Source organism: Mytilus trossulus, chromosome 2 (assembly GCF_036588685.1).
Source record: "Mytilus trossulus isolate FHL-02 chromosome 2, PNRI_Mtr1.1.1.hap1, whole genome shotgun sequence".
Classification (NCBI taxonomy): domain Eukaryota; kingdom Metazoa; phylum Mollusca; class Bivalvia; order Mytilida; family Mytilidae; genus Mytilus; species Mytilus trossulus.
The window spans coordinates 5,604,262-5,627,622 of NC_086374.1; the positions used below are offsets into that span (position 1 = coordinate 5,604,262).

The following is a 23,361-nucleotide window of genomic DNA, read 5'->3' on the forward strand; positions in this document are numbered from 1 at the left end:
TAATTGTTAATGTTTGTGTCATTTTGGTCTTTTGTGGATAGTTGTCTCATTGGCAATCATACCACATCTTCTTTTTTATATAATCACAGTGTATGTTATCTCGTATCGCAATATGTACTTGAAAGTCAACAGTGTGTTTTAGAAACTGTTCAATTTCATTTAAATCAAATCTATCACTGAACTCTGTAATATTTGTTTACTGCACTATTACGATGTTAAAACATACAATAAGTGGTCTTAAATAATGATTAATCGAGCTGCGCATCTGGTGCAATAAAGTTTGCACAAGTTATGTTATTTTTTCTACAAGGTTGATTCCTCTACTTGTTGACTGTCAAAAGCCCAGTGTCTAAGTACTTCGATAGTAGAATTTACGTTGATGAATTTTATGATATAAAACTTTTGGTTCAGTTTTTATTAACATTCCTCAGCTGTCAAATACAGACCTTTATTCTCATAATATAAGATGATTTCAGTATTTTGTGATTTTACTTTTTTTTTTTAAATATACCAGCGTTCATTGGTAAAGAAAAAGCAAGAATCAAGACATGTAACGTCAATTTGCTAGTTTTCTAATCATAAACAAAGAAGAAAAACATTTCTCGATCTGCATTGCTCATTAAGAAAGACTTGGAGTACCGTATCCAACAGTGTTTTAAAACAGCATTAATGATTTCGATATCAAATAATGATATGTCACTGCAATGATTCAGTACGAATCTAAAGCAAAACTTGTTGATTTCTATTTATTTACTTTCATCTTGAATGTAATTCAGTACGTTCGTAAAAAGTGGTTCTCAGTTCTTTGAATCCATCTTTAGTTAAATTAAATCATTAAACGAATTATCTACGAAATGCAAATTGCATTGTACTGAGAATAGCCTTTAAATCACTTGTTAGAATAAAACTGACTGTTACACAATTGGTATAGATGACTATAAAGACTCACTGTGGTTTTGAATGTCAGAATAATAAGTATGAGCTTTCTTCAGCTACCGCTGTTATGTTTGGTTTGAATCAAGATGACGACTCTGTCCCAAATTAACTTACAGGATTTTTCAATCTAAGTATGTAATTTAAATTGCAGCGTGTGTTCAATCTGAGAAATAACAAATAACATTGCATAACACCTATAAATGCATTACTATATCACTGCCCTTTTTAAAATGGAATAGATGTAAATCAGGATCAAATTCAAGCTCTGGTCAGGTACTAGTCTAATTCTCGTATTATTATTTTTTTTGGAGGGGAAAATTTCGAGGGCATGTTAAGTATTTTACTAATAAAACAAACCCATGTCAGCACGAACTAACAATAATCTCGTTTAAAATATTTTTAACCCTAAAAGTTTTAAACTAAAAATAAGAAGATGAGGTATGAGTGTCAATGAGACAACTCTCCATTCAAGTCAATATGTGTAAAAAGTATAAACTTATACGTTACAGTATGACCATCAACACGGGACGTTTTATCTGGTTTAGACGAAAATAACATTGGTGTTCAGATGTTAAACTTTTACTTGTGATCTTGTATGTATGTTGGCTTTTGTTTGATTATCAAGAATTTATACTAACGGCAGATCTTTTTGTTTTGTTTTCATGAGTTAATGCTGGTGGGAGATCTGTCTTCTTCCAGATCGAATGTAAAAAACAATAGATTGATACCATAGGAGCAATCAAAAGTCTACAATAAATCGACTCCACGATCGGATGAAAAAAAAAGACACTGATACCCAATAAGAAATCAAAAGTCTACGATAAACCGACAGCAACAGCACGGTTTCTGAGGGTTCAACTCTATGCCATCTATTATATTTTATTAATATCTATGATTTACTACTTCATGTTAAACTAACAAAAATGGATTTTTTTTTCGGCCGATGATTCAGCATAGCATTTTCCTGATCAGAAATTTGTACCATATATAACCAAGTTTATTGCAACATTTTCTCTATAAGGAAATACCTGTATCAGGTCAGGAATATGAGAGTTATTTTTCATTTGTTTATTTGTGTTTATGCTTTCGATATTGCCATTTTATATAGGACTTTATGTTTTGAATTTTCCTTTGAATTCGGTAATATTGTACTTTTTTCTGTACTTATTAGTATGACAAATAAGACATTCCCGATTGTTGACCTCCCATTTTTGAACGTTGGTGTTCCTTTGGCTCTATTGTACAGTGTATAAATTTCACAACTTGTTCTCTATGCCTAAAGTCTGGTTTGAGATTTCATTGAACGTTACTTATATATAACAGGTAAATCATTTAGTCTGGATTTTCCACAATCAAACTACCAAATTCTCTCATAGATATCACATCCTTATTGTTACAGGATATTGTTTTCAAAGTCCTCAAATTTAAAACATGATTGAGGGAAACCATTTAATCCCTTGAATATTACTTTACCTAAATGTTACCAGTTTAACACACTATGAACATCTTTTAGAATTGTTTTCATCGGTTAACATTTATTTTGTTTTTGAAAATCTTACCTCCTGTCGATATTGTTCACTTATGTTTTTGCATTGCGAGGTCATGCGTTTCTCAGAATGTGTATGGTATGTTTTCACTAAGTCCGTTCAATGTGTAACGATTGATACTTTAGTCTTGGAAAACATGATTTATTCATGAGTTGTAATAGGCTTTAAACTATCTTTCAGTAACTGCGACTACACTTATTTCGTTGGTTGGTGTCTTTTTTTTATGTTAATGGTTTTTGTCCCCAAAAGCAATCTCTTGAGTTAATCAAATTGCAACTAAATGTTACATATTGTTCTTATGTTATGCTGTTATACACCTGTCCCCGATAAGGGTAGGGTTGATCGCTTATCAAAATGATATGGATAATTACGCTATGTAAAATTAAATGTAATTATTTTGCTACTTTTGATGGACGTAGGGTTTGATGAATCAATTTTGCTTCTTTTGATATCATTGAGTTGTTCATTTATCAATTTGAGGTAGACTTCGTTAAACGGATTGTTCCAGTGGAATGCTTTGAATGTTTTTAACTTTTTTGGATTCGAGCGTCACTGATGAGTCTTTTGTAGACGAAACGCGTCTGGCGTATATACTAAATTTAGTCCTGGTATCTATGATGAGTTAATTTGAGCCAGCAATATCATTGAGTTTGCTCCCACTATTCAATATATGTGTAAATAAACATTTAACAAATTATCACTGGTTTATCATTTTTTATTAAGGAAACTGCTTAATGCCGTTTACTGTCCGATACTTGGGGTAATTTCCTGAAATGTTCCAAATCTTATTAACTTGAAATCGACAGAGAGGGTCATAGAAGACCTAACTTCCAAAAAGAAAATACTTTTTCCAATTCTGAACTGTCAACTTTTAGATTAACAAATTCAACCACTGTGCATACGGAGTATAGCAGAGGACACAATATACATATGATGATTTTCTTGTTGAATTTGTGTTGCTCAAAGGAAAGACACTCTAGCAATGATAAACCATTGAAATGTTCAGATTACCTTCTGCACGGTTTTTTTTGCATGCCATCAGGACTTGGCTAAATGTGACCGAATATCAATAACATCAAACTGATCATGATGATTTTCTTTTTGTTGTATCCAACATCCCTTTTTTACCTTATTTTTGATATTTACCCAGATTTCAATTTGATATCAGCAACACGACATGTGCTAATTGCAGTAGATCTATGTCTAATCGGTTACATTTGAGTTCCCCTACTCTCGTTATTTTTCGTATTCGTGTTTATCCTTTGCGGTATTTAGTTTTGAGTATTATCTTGGGGTGGTTGTATTTTGCTATTGAACTGGTGACCTTTGATTTGTATTTCCCCTGGCCTTCATTATTTATACAGCATTTACAAAACTTTCTGTACATCCACACCAGTAAAAATCCTTATCCAATTTTAATTTGTTATGCGATTCAATTCCAATTTTACCAAGTGTTACTGTGAAATGTAACTTGGAAAACGCCTATCTATATTAATATATTCACAAAATGTATTCCGAAATAACAGTGATTTTATTATTTACAATCAGTTTGTCAAAGCCACTGCTTGTGGAGATTTTCAAAGGATATAATCGTTTGGGAAACGAACACCATATTAAACGAAACAAACAAATGAACCAAAACAATACACACATGACATACAAAGGCCAGATGTCTTTGACGAGGGGCAGAATATAACGGGGTTAAACATGTTTTATTACATCGCAAATTAACCCTCCACTATACATGTATATGATTTAGCAGTGATGTGGTCATAAACCGTTTACAAAAAGTCAAATTGTTTAAAATACTACTAGTAAGTATTATCTTCCCTGGGAATAAACTACCTCAGGTGTATTTACGTAATCTTTTCAGAATCTTCAATCCTAATACTTTTCAAATTCGTTCTTTATTAAGACTGTTTACCTTTGATTCGAGCATCACTAATAAGACTCAATATGTATCCTGGTATCCATGATGAGATTATACACATATCACTTGTAGTCAGTTGTATTTCAAAGCCATTTTAAGCCTCTCGTCAATTGAAACGTGTTCATTGAGTGTTTGACAGTTGAGTTTGATAACTTTTAGTGGACATTCTTTCTTAAGTTGTACTGTTATACCACTGTCCCAGGTTAGGGGGAGGGTTGGGATCCCGCTAACATGTTTAACTCCGCCACATTATTTATGTATGTGCCTGTCCCAAGTCAGGAGCCTGTAATTCAGTGGTTGTCGTTTGTTTATGTGTTACATATTTGTTTTTCGTTAATTTTTTTTACATAAATAAGGCCGTTAGTTTTCGCGCTTGAATTGTTTTACATTGTCTTATCGGGGCCTTTTATAGCTGACTATATGCGGTATGGGCTTTGCTCATTGTTGAAGGCCGTACGGTGACCTATAATTGTTAATGTTTGTGTCATTTTGGTCTTTTGTGGATAGTTGTCTCATTGGCAATCATACCATTTTCTTTTTTTATATAATCACAGTCTATGTTATTTCGTATCGCAATATGTACTTGAAAGTCATAAGTATGTTTTAGAAACTGTTCAATTTCATTTAAATCAAATCTATCACTGAACTCTGTAATATTTGTTTACTGCCCTATTATCTTTGATAACTATTTACACCACTGGGTCGATGCCACTGCTGGTGGACGTATCGTCCCCGAGGGTATCACCAGCCCAGTAGTCAACACTTCGGTGTTGACATGAATATCAATAATGTGGTCATATTTATAAATTTCCTGTTTACCAAACTTTGAAATTTTTGAAAAACTAAGGATTTTCTTATTCCAGGCATAGATTACCTTAGCCGTATTTGGCACAAGTTTTTGGAATTTTGGATCTTCAATGCTCTTCAACTTTTTACTTGTTTGGCTTTATAAATATTTTGATATGAGCGTCACTGATGAGTCATAGACGAAACGCGCGTCTGGCGTACTAAATTATAATCCTGGTACCTTTGATAACTATTACGATGTTAAAACATACAATAAGTGGTCTTAAATAATGATTAATCGAGCTGCGCATCTGGTGCCAAAAAGTTTGCACAAGTTATGTTATTTTTTCTACAAGGTTGATTCCTCTACTGGTTGACTGTCAAAAGCCCAGTGTCTAAATACTTTGATAGTAGAACTTACGTTGATGAATTTTATGATATAAAACTTTTGGTTCAGTTTTTATTAACATTCCTCAGCTGTCAAATACAGACCTTTATTCTCATAATATAAGATGATTTCAGTATTTTGTGATTTTACTTTTTTTTTTAAATATACCAGCGTTAATTGGTAGAGAAAAAGCAAGAATCAAGACATGTAACGTCAATTTGTTAGTTTTCTAATCATAAACAAAGAAGAAAAACATTTCTCGATCTGCATTGCTCATTAAGAAAGACTTGGAGTACCATATCCAACAGTGTTTTGAAACAGCATTAATGATTTCGATATCAAATAATGATATGTCAATGCAATGATTCAGTACGAATCAAAAGCAAAACCTGTTGATTTATACTTATTTACTTTCATCTTGAATGTAATTCAGTACGTTCGTAAAAAGTGGTTCTCAGTTCTTTGAGCCCATCTTTGGTTAAATAAATCATTAAACGAATTATCTACGAAATGCAAATTGCATTCTACTGAGAATAGCATTTAAATCACATGCTGGTCGGAGATCTTTGATACATTTTTTTTAACTATATGCACCACTTTAGAATTTTAGAAACGGTATATGGTTCTGAAAAACTGTCTTCTTCCAGATCGAATGTAAAAAATAAAAGATTGATACCATAGAAGCAATCAAAAGTCTACAATAAATCGACTCCACGATCGGATGAAAAAAAAAGACACTGATACCCAAAAAGAAATCAAAAGTCTACGATAAACCGACAGCACCAGCACGGTTTCTCAAGGTTTTCTCAAGGTTCAACTCTATGCCATCTATTATATTTTATTAATATCTATGATTTACTACTTCATGTTAAACTAACAAAAATGGATTTTTTTTTCGGCCGATGATTCAGCATCGCATTTTCCTGATAAGAAATTTGTAGCATACATAAAGTTTATTGCAACATTTTCTATATAAGGAAATACCTGTCAGGACTATGAGAGTTATTTTTCATTTGTTTATTTGTGTTTATGCTTTCGATATTGCCATTTTATATAGGACTTTATGTTTTGAATTTTCCTTTGAATTCGGTAATATTGTACTTTTTTCTGTACTTATTAGTATGACAAATAAGACATTCCCGATTGTTGACCTCCCATTTTTTAACGTTGGTGTTCCTTTGGCTCTATCGTACAGTGTATAAATTTCACAACTTGCTCTCTATGCCTGAAGTCTGGTTTGAGATTTCATTGAAAGTAACTTATATATAACAGGTAAGTCATTTAGTCTGGATTTTCCACAAGCAAATTACCAAAGTCAAATGGTAAAATTACCGAATTCCAAGCAAATTTCAGAACGGAAATTCTTTTATCAACCACAGAAACTTATAATTAAACAGTTCATTAGGCATTGAAAGGAGATAATTTGGAATTGGTTCAACTATAGGTATGTACAAAGGGAGATAACTTCATTTTTTTTAATATTACTTTTAACAATTTAACAATGCCATCAATTGTCTTGCTAATAGACATGTTACGAAAAGGTATATTCACGACGCTGAGGTTGACAAATTACACTTTAAATGTGGGGACTTTGTCAAAACAGAAAGAGAGATTACCTATGTATTTCGGCGATCCTTTGCAAATATGATAGACCTTGCACATAATTTTAAGTGTTATAATCTGCGTTATACCTGCTCGTAAATATATATGTGCCGGTCATTTTCATAAAGTTTTGAAAAACACACAAAGAAGTGTATGTATTTTGATCCAGTTATTTGCCACCTACATTTTTATCTAACGGAGTTTGTTTTAAAACACATAAACATGATTTGTTTTACAATTTTAACTTGAAACATGTTGCATTCTAGTTTAGAAAATTATTACTCCCGGTCACATAGCTTCGAGGGCATGTATTTTCTTTCTTTCTTTATTTCTTTCCAACCAACTTTGTCCTAATTTAAACAGTTTCAGCTCAATTTGTATTTTCTTTATAAGGTGTTTGTGACTGATTGACTATTGGTTGCATCAAGTCCAGTGGCAAATATTTAATGCCTGTTCAGAACGATAAGAGGTTTATGTAAAATATGACCTCACTACTCATCAGTTGAACATTCCTGCAGAGTTTCCAAAGTATTACATATTGACTTTGCATTTACACCTTAACACCACCTTGTGCAGATATTTTGTATTTTATAAATTCCGGGAAAGTTTTGTTGAAATTCGCCAACCGTTTCAAAAGAAAATGACAAAAAAAATTAACACCGATGACCGATGGGTCTTTCTTCTATTTAAGATAACGATGCTAGGGGTTTCCTAAAAAATATAATGGCGTTTTAAAAGACGTGTACCTATTACTACTCTATGGATCTACCAGCATTTATTTTCAGGGAGAGGAAGGGGGCTAGGGTTAGATTTGAAAAAGGCATCAACTAAGAGCTAAACCACTAACAGAAAGAAGAAAATGTAAAAACAAATAATTTGCGTATATCAGAGTGGCGGGTATATGTCGAACAAGCTATAAGGCATTTCAAAACTTTCAGAGTCATTGGAAGCTGATGGAAACACCCAAGAGAATAAATCAATCAGACTGTAGAGCTTTGTGTGGGATTAGTGGAGCGACACATTAAACTTCAGGAACTGTCGTACAACAATAAAACTATTATTTAACTGGCTTACTATGTATATATTATCAATCTAGATTCGAATGAACTTGTATAACTCTCAGCCCCCTTTTTCTAGCCCAACCACTCTTGCACGCGGACACCTTTCATATCGTATGATAGCATCAATATTACAAAAGCAATTGTCATAATATTAGGATGTTACATAATGATGTTCTATATACAGCCCGTAACAGAGAAGTGATCGAATTCGCGTTTCTTTACCGTCAGAATAAGTTACGTTATCGACAAACTTATTTCAGAAGTGACATAATTTAATTTTCTTCATCGACTAAATATTTCATGTCCAATGTGTAAGTTTTCATTGTTTAGGTCGAAGTTTTTTTCTTTATATCGTCTATAATCTCTATACTTTAGTTTCCATGAAAAGACAAATATAGCTTACGTTTACATACAACAAGAACGAATTGCACTGTACCTGCTGTAGTTTATACATTGTTTCTTTGAAAGTTGTTACTAGTATAAAGAATTATTTGCATCACTTTATCCAGGTTCATTTAATCTTAGAAATCACCGATTATTTAGTATGCACTGCTTGCACTGTGAATATTTATGGGATTCAACACTGTAAAAGTGTTTCTTTCGTCTGATACAGAATACCCCATATCTTTTTCTTTTTCATACCTACATGTATCTGTTTATTATGTCCCTGGGATTATGTCAATCATACATTGTTGCGATACCGCCATATAAAAAAGAAGATGTGGTATTATTGCCAAGGAGACAACTATCCACAAAAAGACCCAAATGACACAAACATTAACAACTATAGGTAACCGTACGGTTATTCTTGTACTTTGTCACAGAAAAAACTGAAATAAATGTCTTTCAAATCGAAGCAAAAAATACAAATGTACCCTTTAACATTTGAAAATTGCTCATTATCTTAAGTTATTGACGAATATTTGAAATTTAAACATCTATAAGATGTGATGTGCGGCATTTTATTTTATCATTGGTAATGATCCATATCTGACAGAGAAGAAATATTCATAATTCTCAGAAAGATTTCGTAAATATTGTTAGATACCACTAATCGTTCCAACAATCAAGACAACAGAGACAAACAGGGAAACAAATATGAAATTGAAAAGATATGACTTAAGTGTTAGCATGTTCAGGGAGACGGCACCCAATTTACAAAACTCCACAGGTTTTCAACAAGGGTAGAATTCAAAACCTTGAATATGAAAGCCTCGAAATCCATGATACTTTTTCTGTGCGGTAGTTATATCTACAAAATCCAATCATGTACACGACATATAAAACATGTATATTCATACATGTATATTTATATATTGGAAATTTATTTTTGTTTCCAAACAGAATTATAAGGTTATGTATAAGTGCCTCCGTTCACTAAAAATTGTAAATTGTCTTCCTAAAGACCAGCGAAAATAAATGGCACAAGTTCACGTAGTCATAAAAAAAGTCGTATAATTTACGTTATCGAACAAAAAATCAGAAATACGGAATATTATAAGTGAATGGTTAGGAAATCCGTTTCCACTACACGTTTTAAAAGTCAAAGAAAAATGTTTTCCCTGATACACACGTTTTAAGAACTAGCTTTGTGTAACCTATAGACAAATTCGACTGTACATAAGGAAGTTAATATGCTTACTCTGATTTGAAACTATCTTATAGAACTTTTTTTAGTAACTGAGAACCTATGTTGTTTATGGGTAATAGGTGAAATGTTGCATGATCCATCAAAATGACAGCAAGCACAGTTTTGCGGACGATTTTTATTTGTACACGGCTAAAAACTGTCAGGTCCTGGCCATGGTATATTTTGGAGAAATAATTTTTACTGATTTTTACTAAAAAGATATTCTCTGTGTGTGCCATTGCAAGAAAAAGTTTTGCTAGTTATTTTGTCATATAAAAAAAAAAATCAACAAAATTTTACCGTTTAAACTGTACTAGAAAAAAGTTTGGCATGTGAAACGGACGAAGAAATATTCTAACAGAAGTACAAATACCAGTCCTCCCTTTTGTGTATACATATGAGAAAACTTTTCAAAGTTATTGATTGATTTCATATTCATCACACATAATAAAGGACTTCATTCCTATCAAACACCTTTTTAATTGTTTACCAGTATATTTCGTTTAATTTTGGGTAAAATTGTAAAGGAAATAATACTATCAAGACGTCCGTCCATAAACCTGTTTTTTTCTGTTCTGACTTTGAAGAAATGACTATTTTTCGTCCAATCGAAATGATACATGGACATATTTTGTTTCATATTATTAGAATTATTTTCAATATAATCGGTATTAAACTTGATTATCGACATATGAAAGTTTGTCAGCATCGTCAATCTTTTTAACGTTAAAGTACCAATAGTTTGGTCACTACTCAATTAAGGTCAAGTTACAGTAAATAGGCTATGTCACAGATTTCAGTAAAATTTGGCATACAACTCTCGCTTGATGAACTTCAACTGAAAATTGAAAAAATAATGCAGAAATCTCATTTATCATTTGAAATATTACTGATTGAATTCTTACAAAATGGGTGAACATTTGAATAGAAAGCACATAAAATCGGCGAAAATCCTTCTAAAATTTGTCTTAAAATCGCCAAATCTCTAATTTTACTCCATAGATTTTTCTTAAAAAACTATATGTTGTTGATACATAAATTTCCGTTATAATGATGCAAAATAAAGATAGGGTCACCGACTTCGTGTTTACGGTATTCATCATTCAAAGTTGCGTTCTTTGTGAAAAAATCCAACAAAACGTCGAAATAATCGTAACGTTATCGCGTTGCAGGCCGTAAAACATTGATTTTTGACGTTTTTCACTACCAACAAGGAAACAAATTGATTATTAGACAAAAAACAAAGTCGGTGACACTATGATAATTTTATATCATTAAAACAGAAATTTATGTGTCAACAATATGTAGTTTTTTAAGAAAAATCTATGGAGTAGAATAAGCGATTTTGCGATTTTCAGACAAATTTTACAAGGTTTTTCGACGATTTTATGTGCTTTCTATACAAATATTCACCCATATTAAAAGAAATCAATCTGCAATTTTTCAAATAATAAAAGAGATAAATGTTTTATTTTTTCGATTTTCAGTTGTAGTTCAACGAGCCAAGGTTGTATGCAAGTTTTAGCAATATCTGCGACATAGCCCATTTACTGTTCCTTGACCTTAAGTTTGTCGATAACGTTGCTAATTTTGACGGTAAAGAAACACCAATTCGATCACTTCTCTGTTACGGGCTGTAACTGTGATTTGAATTCATCGAGACGCACATGATCTAATTTTTATCTAGAGTCAATGTTTTGACACCGTCCCCAAATTTAAAGTGTAATTTGTCAACCTCAGTGTCGAGAATATACCTTTTCGTAACATGCCTAATAGATATAGACGATGTGGTATTAGTGCCAACGAGACAACTCTCCATCGAAGTCACAATTTATAAAAGTAAACCATTATAGGTCAAGTTAAGGTCTTCAACACGGAGCCTTGGCTCACTCCGAACAGCAAGCTATAAAGGGCCCCAAAAAATACTAGTTCAAAACCATTCAAACAGGAAAACCGACGATCTAATATATATAAAACGAGAAACGCGAATAAACAAACGACAACTACTGAACATCTGATTCCTAACTTAGGACAGGTGCAAACAATTGCAGCGGGATTCAACGTTTTAATGGTACCAAAAATTGTCCATTATCTGAAACAATAGTGAAACATCACAACATAAAAAACACACTATAAAATATCAATTGGAATGGCTTAAAAATATTCTTTGAATACATATTGATTAATTCTTTTCGACATGTGTATGGATATGATGTATCATATTTTTTTAATCTCAAACTTTGTGATTATTTAATTCGAGAATATTGATAACTATCTAGCCGCTCACATATGGGTATTGGTGAAACAATTCATACGACAAAAACTAACCACCTGTTTTAAAATAAATTATTTCAGAAAAAAATAAATATGTCAAACATTGAAACAACGACAACCCCTGATTTATAGGCTACTAACTAAGAACATTCCCTTTTTTAGCTTAGAGCTAGCACAAAAAAAGTCAAAGTGGAGGGGTTAAAATAGAGTATCAACGCTCACCATCTCTGTAACCAGTGAGGAAACACCACAACACAAGAACAAATTCTAAAACTCCGTTGCCAATGTGTACCTCTGGTAATTATTTACACCACTGGGTCGATGCCTGTGCTGGTGGACGTTTCGTCCCCGAGGGTACCACCAATCTAGTAGTCAGCACTTCGGGCTTGACATGAATATCAATTATGAGGGTACCACCAATCTAGTAGTCAGCACTTCGGGCTTGACATGAATATCAATTATATGGTGGGTTTTTTTTAATGTCCTGTTACAAAAACTAAGGATTTTCTAATACCAGAAGTAGATGACCTTAGCCGTATTTGGCACAACTTTTTGGAAATATTGGTCATCAAAGCTCTTCAACTTTGTTCTTGTTTGGGTTTATAACTATTTTGATATGAACGTCACTTATGAGTCTTATGTAAATACGCGCGTATGGCGAATTGCATTATAATCCTGTACCGTTGATAACTATTCGCACCACTTGGTCGATGCCTCTGCTGCATGGTGGACGTTTCGTCCCCGAGGATATCACCAACCCGGTAGTCAGCACTTCGGTGTTGACATGAATATCAATTATATTGTAATTATTTTATAAATTTCCTGTTACCAAACTTTGAATTTTTCAAAAAACTAAATTATATCATCCCAGGAGTAGATTACCTTAGCCATATCTGGCACAACGTTTTGGAATTTTTGATCATCAATGATCTTCAACTTTGTACTTGTTTGCTTTATAACTATTTTGGTCTGAGCGTCACTGATGAGTCTTATGTAGACGAAATGCGCGTATGGTGTATTAAATTATAATCCTGCTATCTTTGCTAACTATTAACAATATTAATCGGGGCACACTTTTAAATCAATAAACGCAAAGCATCGATATAAAAGTAATCGCAGTTACTGAAAAGGGCAGTTTAGCGACACCAAAGAAACATTTAGACATGTTCCTCTTGTAAGTACATGCCCAGTGATCAGTCTTATTCGTTCAGTCATATTTGGGAAAGGAAGGGCGCTGGATCGGGTTACGACGATTGAAACATATTCGTCGTCATACTTTGGAAAAAGGACGCGGGGTAGGGTTACGACGATTGAAACATATTCATAGTCATTTTTGAAGCAGATAACTGTCAACCAACTCTTGTTTGCGTCAGTAAAATTTTCGAACACACGAGATCAACTCCACTTCTAGTACTCAGAACTCTTGCATTAATAAATTCCTTGTGAGCAGGAACCCTCAATTAAGGAAATCATCATAGGTAACGCAAGCCCTAGAATGATGTTATACATAGAAATAGAAAGTTCGCATTTTGGGAGCTGAATTCATCTTTTGCTGAAAAGTATTGTCCTTAACTAAGTCAACAAGCCTTGGATTACTTAGTGACATCATCTATCTAACGGAAAGTGGAGTTTAAGGATAATGCTAGTTTCTTTTCATTTTTCCTATAAGGCTCCCGTATCAGACCAGCATCATATAAATACAGAAGTAAGTTGGCAAGGAAGGGGCACAGTTGGTTTCCTATATAAATACCAATTGGTTGTTGAAAACACGTACTCCAATATGTTTTCAATCATCTTGGTATAAATGTCAGTTTCAGAGTTCTTTTTGTTTGAATCAGATTGTGATTTTTAAAGTAGCAACTATCCACCCCCCCCCCCCCCCCCCATATAATTAAAATATTTCTTTATTAATAAACGCGGGAAAAATATCAAGAGGATAGTAAGTGCTGTAGAATCTATAATCACATGGGATTTTACTAAGTTTACAATACAAGAACAAGTCTGCAATTGAAGGGGTTCAATATCGTATATTTTAGCCCATAGTTTCTTATAAATACAGTTTAATCAATATGCAATACTTGTATAGCAGTAGCAATAATGATCGTCATATTTGACTTGCAAGGCTCTCTCAAACGTACATGTAACGAAAGTTACAATGCTTTTGAACCATATGTCCAATGAGCTTCATTGGAAGGGCACTTGTTCAACAGAAAACAACACAATTTTCACCGTCAAATATCCGTATGCCAATTTTTATTCATATTTAAGAAAAACGGGGATTTGTCATCTTCTTAAGCAACGTGATTTTCAGGGTTACGATTTCGTCATTGAAGGATGTTATTGTGTCTTTTTTGTAAAGGTGTCATACGCTCGCAAACGTGAATTTTACAAATATCTTAACTCTCCGTGCTCATTCTGCTGTCGGTGTTAAAATTGACATACAAGGCTCCAATACATTTCTAACTTTTTCAAGAAAGTATATCATTCACACAAAAAGGGAGCAAATGTCTATTGGTTTCAATGTACTGATCCGTTTATACAGTTTCCTATACTAAAAGCATGATTTGCCATTTTATAGTTATTGCATAATTAAAAACTTCAGTAAAACTACACTTATTCTCACTTTTCTATCACAAAACTGTCAATAATGTTAGCCAGGTTTACCATTCCATAATTTATGTTGTCTTTGATACGTTGTGGAAGCTGGTGGATTTTGTTGTCTGAACTTGCGATCGCTTTTTCGAAATCTATTAAACGAACTTTAAAACCTGCTTGAACATTCTGGTCGTCTACTTCCGCTTTCTGTATCGACGATGTGACGTCGGGTTTCTTACAGTCGTAAAAGAAAAAAAGCGAAATGGAAAGGAACACAAAGTCGGTTTGATTTAAAATTGCAGTATGTATATTTCTAACTGTGTTAGATATATTATGTAGATTTGTGTTAGAACTATTTCCAAAGAAAGTTCTTAGTACTTCAACTGCCTGATTGTCATTTATGGACATTCCAAAGTACTTGTTGTGTTTCTCCAGTTTTCCAGTTTCTGGGTGATATACCTGAAACAAAACATATGATATAACCAACTGCCCCTTCATTAGATCATGCACTTACTTAAAAGAAATATGAAAACTGTGAAATGTTATATCAGTACTAGTATGTTATAAAAGAACCATGATCTTTTCTCGATTCCTTTGGATTTCCATTTTTTCGCATAAACTAGTGATTGGTTTCAGCTCTTTATTTTTTATTGTTTTTTTTTTATTATTGTATTAGCCATCCTCATCTTTGTATATTTTCATTTTCGTCATTATTTTGCTCTTTCTGAAACACACTTCAGTTGAAAGCTCCGTCGAATAGTCCTTTTTATTGCATACAATTGGTTTTGTTTAACTTTAGTTTAGGTCATTTATAAACATGGTTAATCGTTGCTGATGCATGTGTTTCATATCTTAAGATAAATGAACAGGAACTGTATAAGTTGGAACAACTTGTGTTAGAATATTCTTTTGTTTATTTTACAATAAAGTATGCTTCAAATTCACTCATAAATTGTTATAAATAGAAGTATGACAGACATAAATATACCTTTATAGCTTGCTGTTCGATGTGAGCCAATGCTATGTGCTGAGGGCCATACTTTGACCTAACAATGGTTTAATTTTACAAATTATGACTTAGAAGGAAAGTTATCTCGTTTGCACTCATACCACATCTTCTTATATCTATGTACATACCTGCATCCCACAGATCCGAAACCCCAAACTCAAACTTGTCGAGTTGTTGCTCTTTTGTTCCAGTTTCTTTCTTTTATGTTCGTCCTCACATTGTCCGTGGTAGTATCTACATAATTTAATGTCTAAGGCACAAGGTCGTTCAAAGTCAGCCACCAGGTTATCGAACATAAGGAATTCTTATGGTTAAGGAATCTAATGAAAGTACGATTAATGTCTGTGACAAACTATATTTACATCGACGATAGCATATATATAATAGAAATTCAAATTATTTTTTAAGGTCTGTGCTTTCGTCCTTCTGTCCATTTTGTCCGTTCTGTCCATTTTGTCCGTTCTGTCCATTTTGTCCGTTCTGTCCATTTTGTCCGTTCTGTCCAAGTTTAGGTTTAACGTAGGTATAAGTTATGGTATGCTACAACTAGTTTACCGTGAAGTTGTGGTTAATTGAAACATAGTGCACATGTTCATTCTGAAATGAAGTTTAAATTTATAGCCGTTCGGGGGCGTTCGGAGATGGAAATTCGTGTTTTTACTGATTTTTAAAGTCACTATCTTCTCCATACTTTTAATACTGTTATATTAAACTGTGCGATATTCAACTATATCAATTGTGTTTTTAATGATAACGAGAGTTATTTGGTCAGTGGGGAGTCTTTTTTCTTTAGTTATTTTACTATCCGTTTCTTTTTTCTTTAGTTATTTTACCATCCGTTTCTTTTTTTTCTCTTCTTTTCTACTTATGACTATGACTTCTTTTCTTTTCTCCTAATTTTGCAAATAATTTTTCTATTTTTACAAATGACTAGGGAATATTGTTTAAAAAAGCTGGTCTAAGTAAGCAGTGGCAATTTATTGAAGCAAGGAAGAAAATACGAAATGGCCAATTGAAAACCATATTTCTTTCCTATTAAAGAAAGTTATTCACTTCGTTTGCAGCTTACATAATTAACTTTATATCTAGTTCATCCAGCTTTAAACATCGACACTATTTAGACAGTTCTACCTTCATTTAAACATATTAAAGGATACTTTCATTTTTGTTATCCTTCCACAATGCCCCTCCTTCTATACAATGATTCAGACGTGACTGACTCCAACTTTCGTCACCAATGCATCTGAAAAAAATTAAAATGGCATAGTTATATTACTGTCAATTTCATGTACAGAAAAGTCCATAGGACGGACTCACAACGGAAAATCAGTATTTGCCTCCTTCTAATCAATTTATAAAGATTACATTTAAATTATACATTTGGTAGTTTGGATTTTTTTTTTACACAATAACAGGATTGAAAAATATTATCTACATATTGTATATTTAACAAGAAAGTTATATAATGGGGGCAATAAAAGTCATACGCGAGAAAGGAAGAAAACATAATGGTCATAGAAGACAGATAACGTCGATCATGGTCAAAAGATAGACAAACAACACCATGGGCAAAAGATAGACAAACAACACCATGGGCAACAGGAAGACAGACAATATTTTGGTCTAAAGAATGACAGATATCGTTATGGTCAAAAGAAATACAGATACCGTTATGGTCAAAAGAAATACAGACACCATCGTGGTCAAAAGAAATACAGACCCCATCGTGGTCAAAAGAAATACAGACACCATCGTGGTCAACAGATATACAGACACCATCGTGATCAAAAGAAATACAGACATCGTTATGGTCAAAAGAAATACAGACACCATCGTGGTCAAAAGAAATACAGACCCCATCGTGGTCAAAAGAAATACAGACACCATCGTGGTCAAAAGAAATACAGACACCATCGTGGTCAAAAGAAATACAGACACCATCGTGGTCAAAAGAAATACAGACCCCATCGTGGTCAAAAGAAATACAGACAATATCGTGGTCAACAGAGACACCATCGTGGTCAAAAGAAATACAGACACCATCGTGGTTAAAAGAAATACAGACCCCATCGTGGTCAAAAGAAATACAGACACTATCGTGGTCAACAGAGACACCATCGTGGTCAAAAGAAATACAGACACCATCGTGGTTAAAAGAAATACAGACACTATCGTGGTCAAAAGAAATACAGACACCATCGTGGTCAAAAGAAATACAGACACCATCGTGGTCAACAGATATACAGACACCATCGTGGTTAAAAGAAATACAGACACCATCATGGTCAAAAGAAATACAGACACCATCGTGGTCAAAAGAAATACAGACACCAGCGTGGTCAAAAGAAATACAGACCACATCGTGGTCAAAAGAAATACAGACACCATTATGGTAAAATAAATACAGACACCATGTACTGGGCGCCGTATGGGACTCTTGTGGTTTTGTACAAAATTCAATTCTATCATAACAAAATCATTTTTGTCTAACAAAACTATGTGATACAGACTTGCTTTATGAGAACTTCAATTTTTTTATGACAAAATTCAGTTTTGTAATTCATTTTTGTCATAACAAAAGTCAATTTTGTCAAAAAAGTATACAAATATTAACTTATTTGTATACAAAATTGACTTTTGTTACCTGATATGGAAATTAAAACACAAAATTCAATTGTGTGAGACAAGATTCAATTTTGTGAGACAAAATTGACTTTGTAAGAGAAAATTGACTTTTGTGAAAGAAAATTGACTTTAGAGAGACAAAACTGACTTTTGTGAGACAAAATTCAATTTTGTCAATTTTGTCTCACAAAAGTCAATTTTGTCTCACAAAAGTCAATTTTGTCTTACAAGAGTCATTTTGTCTCACAAAAGTCAATTTTGTGTAACATAATTAAATTTTGTATGCAAATTAGTTCACAGAATCCAACTAAACTAATTTGCATACAAAATAGACTTTTGTCGTCCAATTATTTTCAAATTAGGTAACAAAGTCAAGTCTGTGTAACAAAAATGAATTTTGTCATGACAAAAGTGACTTTTGTCCACTGAAAGATAATTTTGTATGACAAAATTTTAAATTTGTAGTATGCTACAAATTTTGTTAAAGTGAACTCATTTTTGTTGAACAAAAGTCACTTTTTTCCGTACAAAATTGAATTTCGAGTACAAGACCACAAGAGTACCTTTCGGCGCCCGTGCCATCATGTTTTAGAAGAAAGAGAGACAATATCTTGGACAAAAGAAATATTAGGGTCTACCCTAGACCGTATTCTGAGTTCATCCAAGAACAGTTTTATTTTAGAAAATTTCGATGAAAGATCTTCACTTTTGTTATTTAAAGATTCAATATTTTATAATATCCACTCTTAAAGCATATACATGTAGTATATGCAAAGTACAAAATGTATATAAATAATATAGAACAAACAACTTACAAAGGTATAAAATTACAAGTGCCATTCTATAAAGAATTATGAGAGACTGTGAACTATATTCCACATTAACCTCATATATATCATAACATTATATAAAACAACCTCGATTTAAAAATAGAAGGGTACTTCATCTACTTAAATATTAAAGTTGGACGTAAATGATTTAATCAAAGCGACATTAAAATGCATCGTAATTTACATACATTTGTTCTTTTTACTTGTTACTATAGCTTTGATTTCAACTAGCCAACCGCAAACTTTAATCAACCTTCAAATTTTATTGTGGTTATTGGTAAAATGATGAAGGTAAAATTCGCATATGTCCGATCAATTTTGTATACAACAAATTCGTGCATATGTCCTTTAGTGTTACTTGTTTGGAAGTACAGACTTCCTACGCCAAGTACCATTGACTAGAAAGAATCATGGTGTTTCGAGTGTTGTCATAATGTTTTGTATTTACTATTGTTTAACTGAAAAACAAGAGTGAACTCGCTGAATTGACTCGCCTGCATAACTATGCATGACTGCATTTTTTCAAATCTTTCCTACTGATCTCACACTAAAGATTCGTGGAAATTAGGTCAAGGTTATATGACGAACATGATTTATTCATATACTTGTTCATACCTGTCTTTACCAGCATTTAGTCGCTGATTTCTTAGAATAGATCTTGGAATTTTGGCATAAATTGTGTGCCTACTTTCGTCTCCCTCACAGTAAACGAAAATTTCCCCTGTAAAGAAAATAATTGCATGACATCAAAGCCAAACCAAGTCATGTTTTTAACATAGATCTAGTTTGCATTTTTTTTTGTGTAAGTGGGTTGATTTTTGACCATGTTTATCGTATAATCAGGATAATGTGATTGGGTTTAGACTGTTTACAGTAAAAATCAATTATTGTATAAGGTGATTCTTTACTGTTTAGGTGACGGATATTAACGGATACATTCACTATAATAATCATATTTGATTAAAAATAAATATTTAATAATACTATGTCGGCTAATTGCACATTAATTAAGTGTAAGTTGCATTTTGGGTACACTTTATTCGCATTGAATAGAAAGTTTTTTTTCACATAATTTAGTGTGTTTATTGATAAGGGTGTTTGCTATAACATATGAAGAATACATGCTAAACCAGGAAATTGACGGAGTTTGTTGTGTTCTACAAATCACAATCGTGACAACTGATATTTATAAGTATGGGAAATAAACAAGATGATTCTAAACATTTAAGAAATACTCTAATCTTCATAAGGAAGTAGAGTGTTTATAATGTCATTGTATGATAAGAAAGTATGATAACTTTAAAAAGGACTATTTTTGGTAGTGTTACATCACACTATAGGTTGTTATAACTAAAAACAATAATTTGGTAAATATAAGCGTACGGGGCATGTTTTAATAGTTTTCATTTATTTAATCTTATATGATTTGTATCGACACGACAAACATTTTAACACCGGGAAAGTACTTTCATACTTCCGTTTAATCGTTTAATGCGGATATAATTTAAGTAATTTCAATTAGCGCATTTCACAAAATTAAAAGTCACTTTTGTCCATTCAAAAAATGTTCCCTCGCGCTCCTCCTGTTACTCATCATGTTTATAAGTTAACGAAATGTTAAACTGCCTTGATCAAGTTGATGTTTTGATAATTTTTTCTTCGCACAATTATTATTCTTTATTACGCACACGGATCTAACGGTGATCTTTTTACCCATAGGCGAACACATCAATTATAAAATACAAGTAAAATTAATTGCTAACTGAAATAAATTTACATGTTTAACGGTACAAGGGTTCTTGCGTCGTAAATACGACTGCGTTTTAACCTCACATCCATGAGTTCAATACAGTTCAATTGATTTTGAAAAGCTTTACGTACCTATCGTTTTCATATTCATATTATCCAGTGGTATTTTATTTGTGATTTTGGATAAGGTACTATATAGCAAAAGGCTAGTTGAGACTCATGTCTTTTTATTCCGAATAAATTGCCCCGTTACCATTAAAATAATGAACAGAAAAATGCCTGATAATGAGTGAAGCATCGTTTTCGATTAAGCCAATATAATAATCTATTTAAAGCGTAATATGATTTAAATGCACCTACCTCGATAGCCAGGAACATATGGTTTAAGCTCCTCAGGAGTGCTGTTGTAAAAATTTCTTTCGGCTTCCTCACAAGGCTTGCAAATTAAATTATCAGTTATTTGCAGTACACATTTGTGTCCACCAACTTGATGCTGGAATGCATGGCACACGACTTTTTGTTCAAATTCTTCGGCGAAAAATGGTTCCATTTGTCAACAAGAGTTATCTCCCCAGATTTCGCTACAGTCATGAATGTTAATCTTCTTGTAACCGTTAATCAATATTGTCAACTAAACAAACACACAACAATATTATTTATTGGTTGTATAAACCAGCTTGACCTAGAACTTATGTATTTATATACATTGACGGACATATCAGTCTGTTGTGTAGGTGTGTACCAGTAAATGTAGCCTATATTATGTATGTATGAATGACTGGATTCGATAATCACCTGTTTCACTTATGATACGTGAAGAAGTTGAGGCTCTTAATGTAAAGATTTTAGTCTGTACTTAATCTTAAATGTGTCTTAATGCGGACAAGGTGTAAGTTAAACAACGCTCTTATCAGAGAACAATATCTTCTAAAGAAGTCAATCAATGCATTAGTAAATCTGACGGTTGCAAAAGATCGTATAATGATTGACTTTAACATGAGATATTGAACTCTTTAACATTATTGAACAAACATAATAACCCGAATAATCCAGTCGTTATATTCCGACTCACTATCGATCGCTACATTAACTCCTCGAGAGGACATTGACCGATAGAGGGCGCTGAATTATTCGAGTTAGGAATATAACAGTTGTTATCCATTCGTCGTAGGATGCGTTTGAGGTTTTGATTTGGGATTTTCCTCGGAGTTCGGTATTTTGTTATTTTACCTTTGGGCTGCCAGAAAATAATCGAGGCAAATACAAGTGCACGTAGACTGTTCTTTTTTTGAGAATTGTTAGTAGCACATACACTGCCATGACTGTATTGAACAGAATGTACAATCAATTATCAGCTTGTCTTCAAAGTTCAAACAAAAAAAGCAGACATTGCATCAAGTAACGTGACACGCGGCTTCTCTGGTTTTAGTGGTACCATATTTCAGAACAATTATGTAAAATACTGCATGTTGTATCAATTATCTATGCCCCACTGGGGACCTAATTTGGAAAAATAAAATTTATCTTATCTTATCATAACTTTGCATGTAAGTTTCTGTTAAAATATAAAAAGGTAGATGTGATATATGATTGCCAATGACACAACTATCCACATTGCGGATTTGAAGATTAAAGGTAAAAATGCAAAATAAGATTAGGATTGATAACACTTATTTACAAATGGTATTATAAATATCATTCGGAAACAAATGTTTTAGCTTAAATTATGTTAACAAGCTTTAATTTCAGATGAACTTATAAATGTTCATAAATTGATATCTTTCCAAGGATTGCTCATGCGGAAAGCACTTATTTCCAATGACTTATTCTTAATATATAGCTTTTGTTGACGATGAACAGAATGAAACAAATCAAATTAGGCTTCTTTAATTCTTTTATGATATTCAAATTCAACGATCGTTTTTTGAAATAAAATATGATAAATTAATTCGTATATAGGATATTATTTATTACCACATATATACTATAACTTACAAAAGGAACTATTAATCCTGTTACACAATTAATCCCATGGCCATGTGAACATGCAATAGTGATATTTCACTGGTCAATTTCGACTTTTACATATTATTCGGTTAGTTAGGGGTATTTATATATTATTAACTTCCTTGAAAGCAAAACGATAAATAATATGATGTAATGTTACATATAATCATATCTATTTAACAGGCATGTGTCTCTGCTGAAAAACATACATGTAAATGATACTTTAATTTCTGCAAATAGGAACGTTTTGAGAGACAAGTACCTATGATATGCGCGTGTAGCATGGGGGGGGGGGGGGGAGGGGGCTGTGCAGTCTACCAGCAGTCAAAAATTAGCAAACCTAAAGTTTCAAGTTATAATTTATCAACATCTGGTTCAAATATTGCCTTGAG

At 32.8% G+C, this 23,361-nt stretch overlaps 1 protein-coding gene across 3 annotated transcripts; it reads right to left on the reverse strand.

Annotated features, from left to right (window-relative positions):
• Nucleotides 1-14,376: 14,376 nt before the first annotated feature.
• On the reverse strand, nt 14,377-23,065 carry LOC134706350 (inositol hexakisphosphate kinase 1-like). Of its 3 annotated transcripts, none has more exons than XM_063565212.1 (6): nt 22,958-23,065; nt 21,323-21,593; nt 19,829-19,934; nt 16,916-17,001; nt 15,887-16,062; nt 14,377-15,208 (listed from the first exon to the last, which is right to left on the reverse strand). In XM_063565212.1, exons 2-6 carry the CDS (start codon nt 21,510-21,512, stop codon nt 14,774-14,776), a joined length of 993 nt encoding a protein of 330 aa, XP_063421282.1. In that variant the 5' UTR covers nt 21,513-21,593; nt 22,958-23,065; the 3' UTR covers nt 14,377-14,773. The 3 variants fall into 3 exon arrangements, with proteins under 3 accessions (XP_063421282.1, XP_063421283.1, XP_063421281.1); XM_063565213.1 differs by having other exon boundaries at nt 22,937-23,024; XM_063565211.1 differs by lacking the exon at nt 22,958-23,065 and having other exon boundaries at nt 21,323-21,954.
• Between the last annotated feature and the right edge of the window lie 296 nt (nt 23,066-23,361).

Excerpts from the sequence above, each read along its gene's own strand:
- LOC134706350 (XM_063565212.1), bottom strand. The coding sequence starts at position 21,512 with ATGGAACCATTTTTCGCCGAAGAATTTGAACAAAAAGTCGTGTGCCAT. Across the intron at positions 19,935-21,322 it reads ATATGTTCCTGGCTATCGAG|GGGAAATTTTCGTTTACTGT; the intron begins GTAGGTGCATTT and ends TTTTCTTTACAG. Across the intron at positions 16,063-16,915 it reads GAAGGATAACAAAAATGAAA|AATTCCTTATGTTCGATAAC; the intron begins GTATCCTTTAAT and ends CTTAACCATAAG.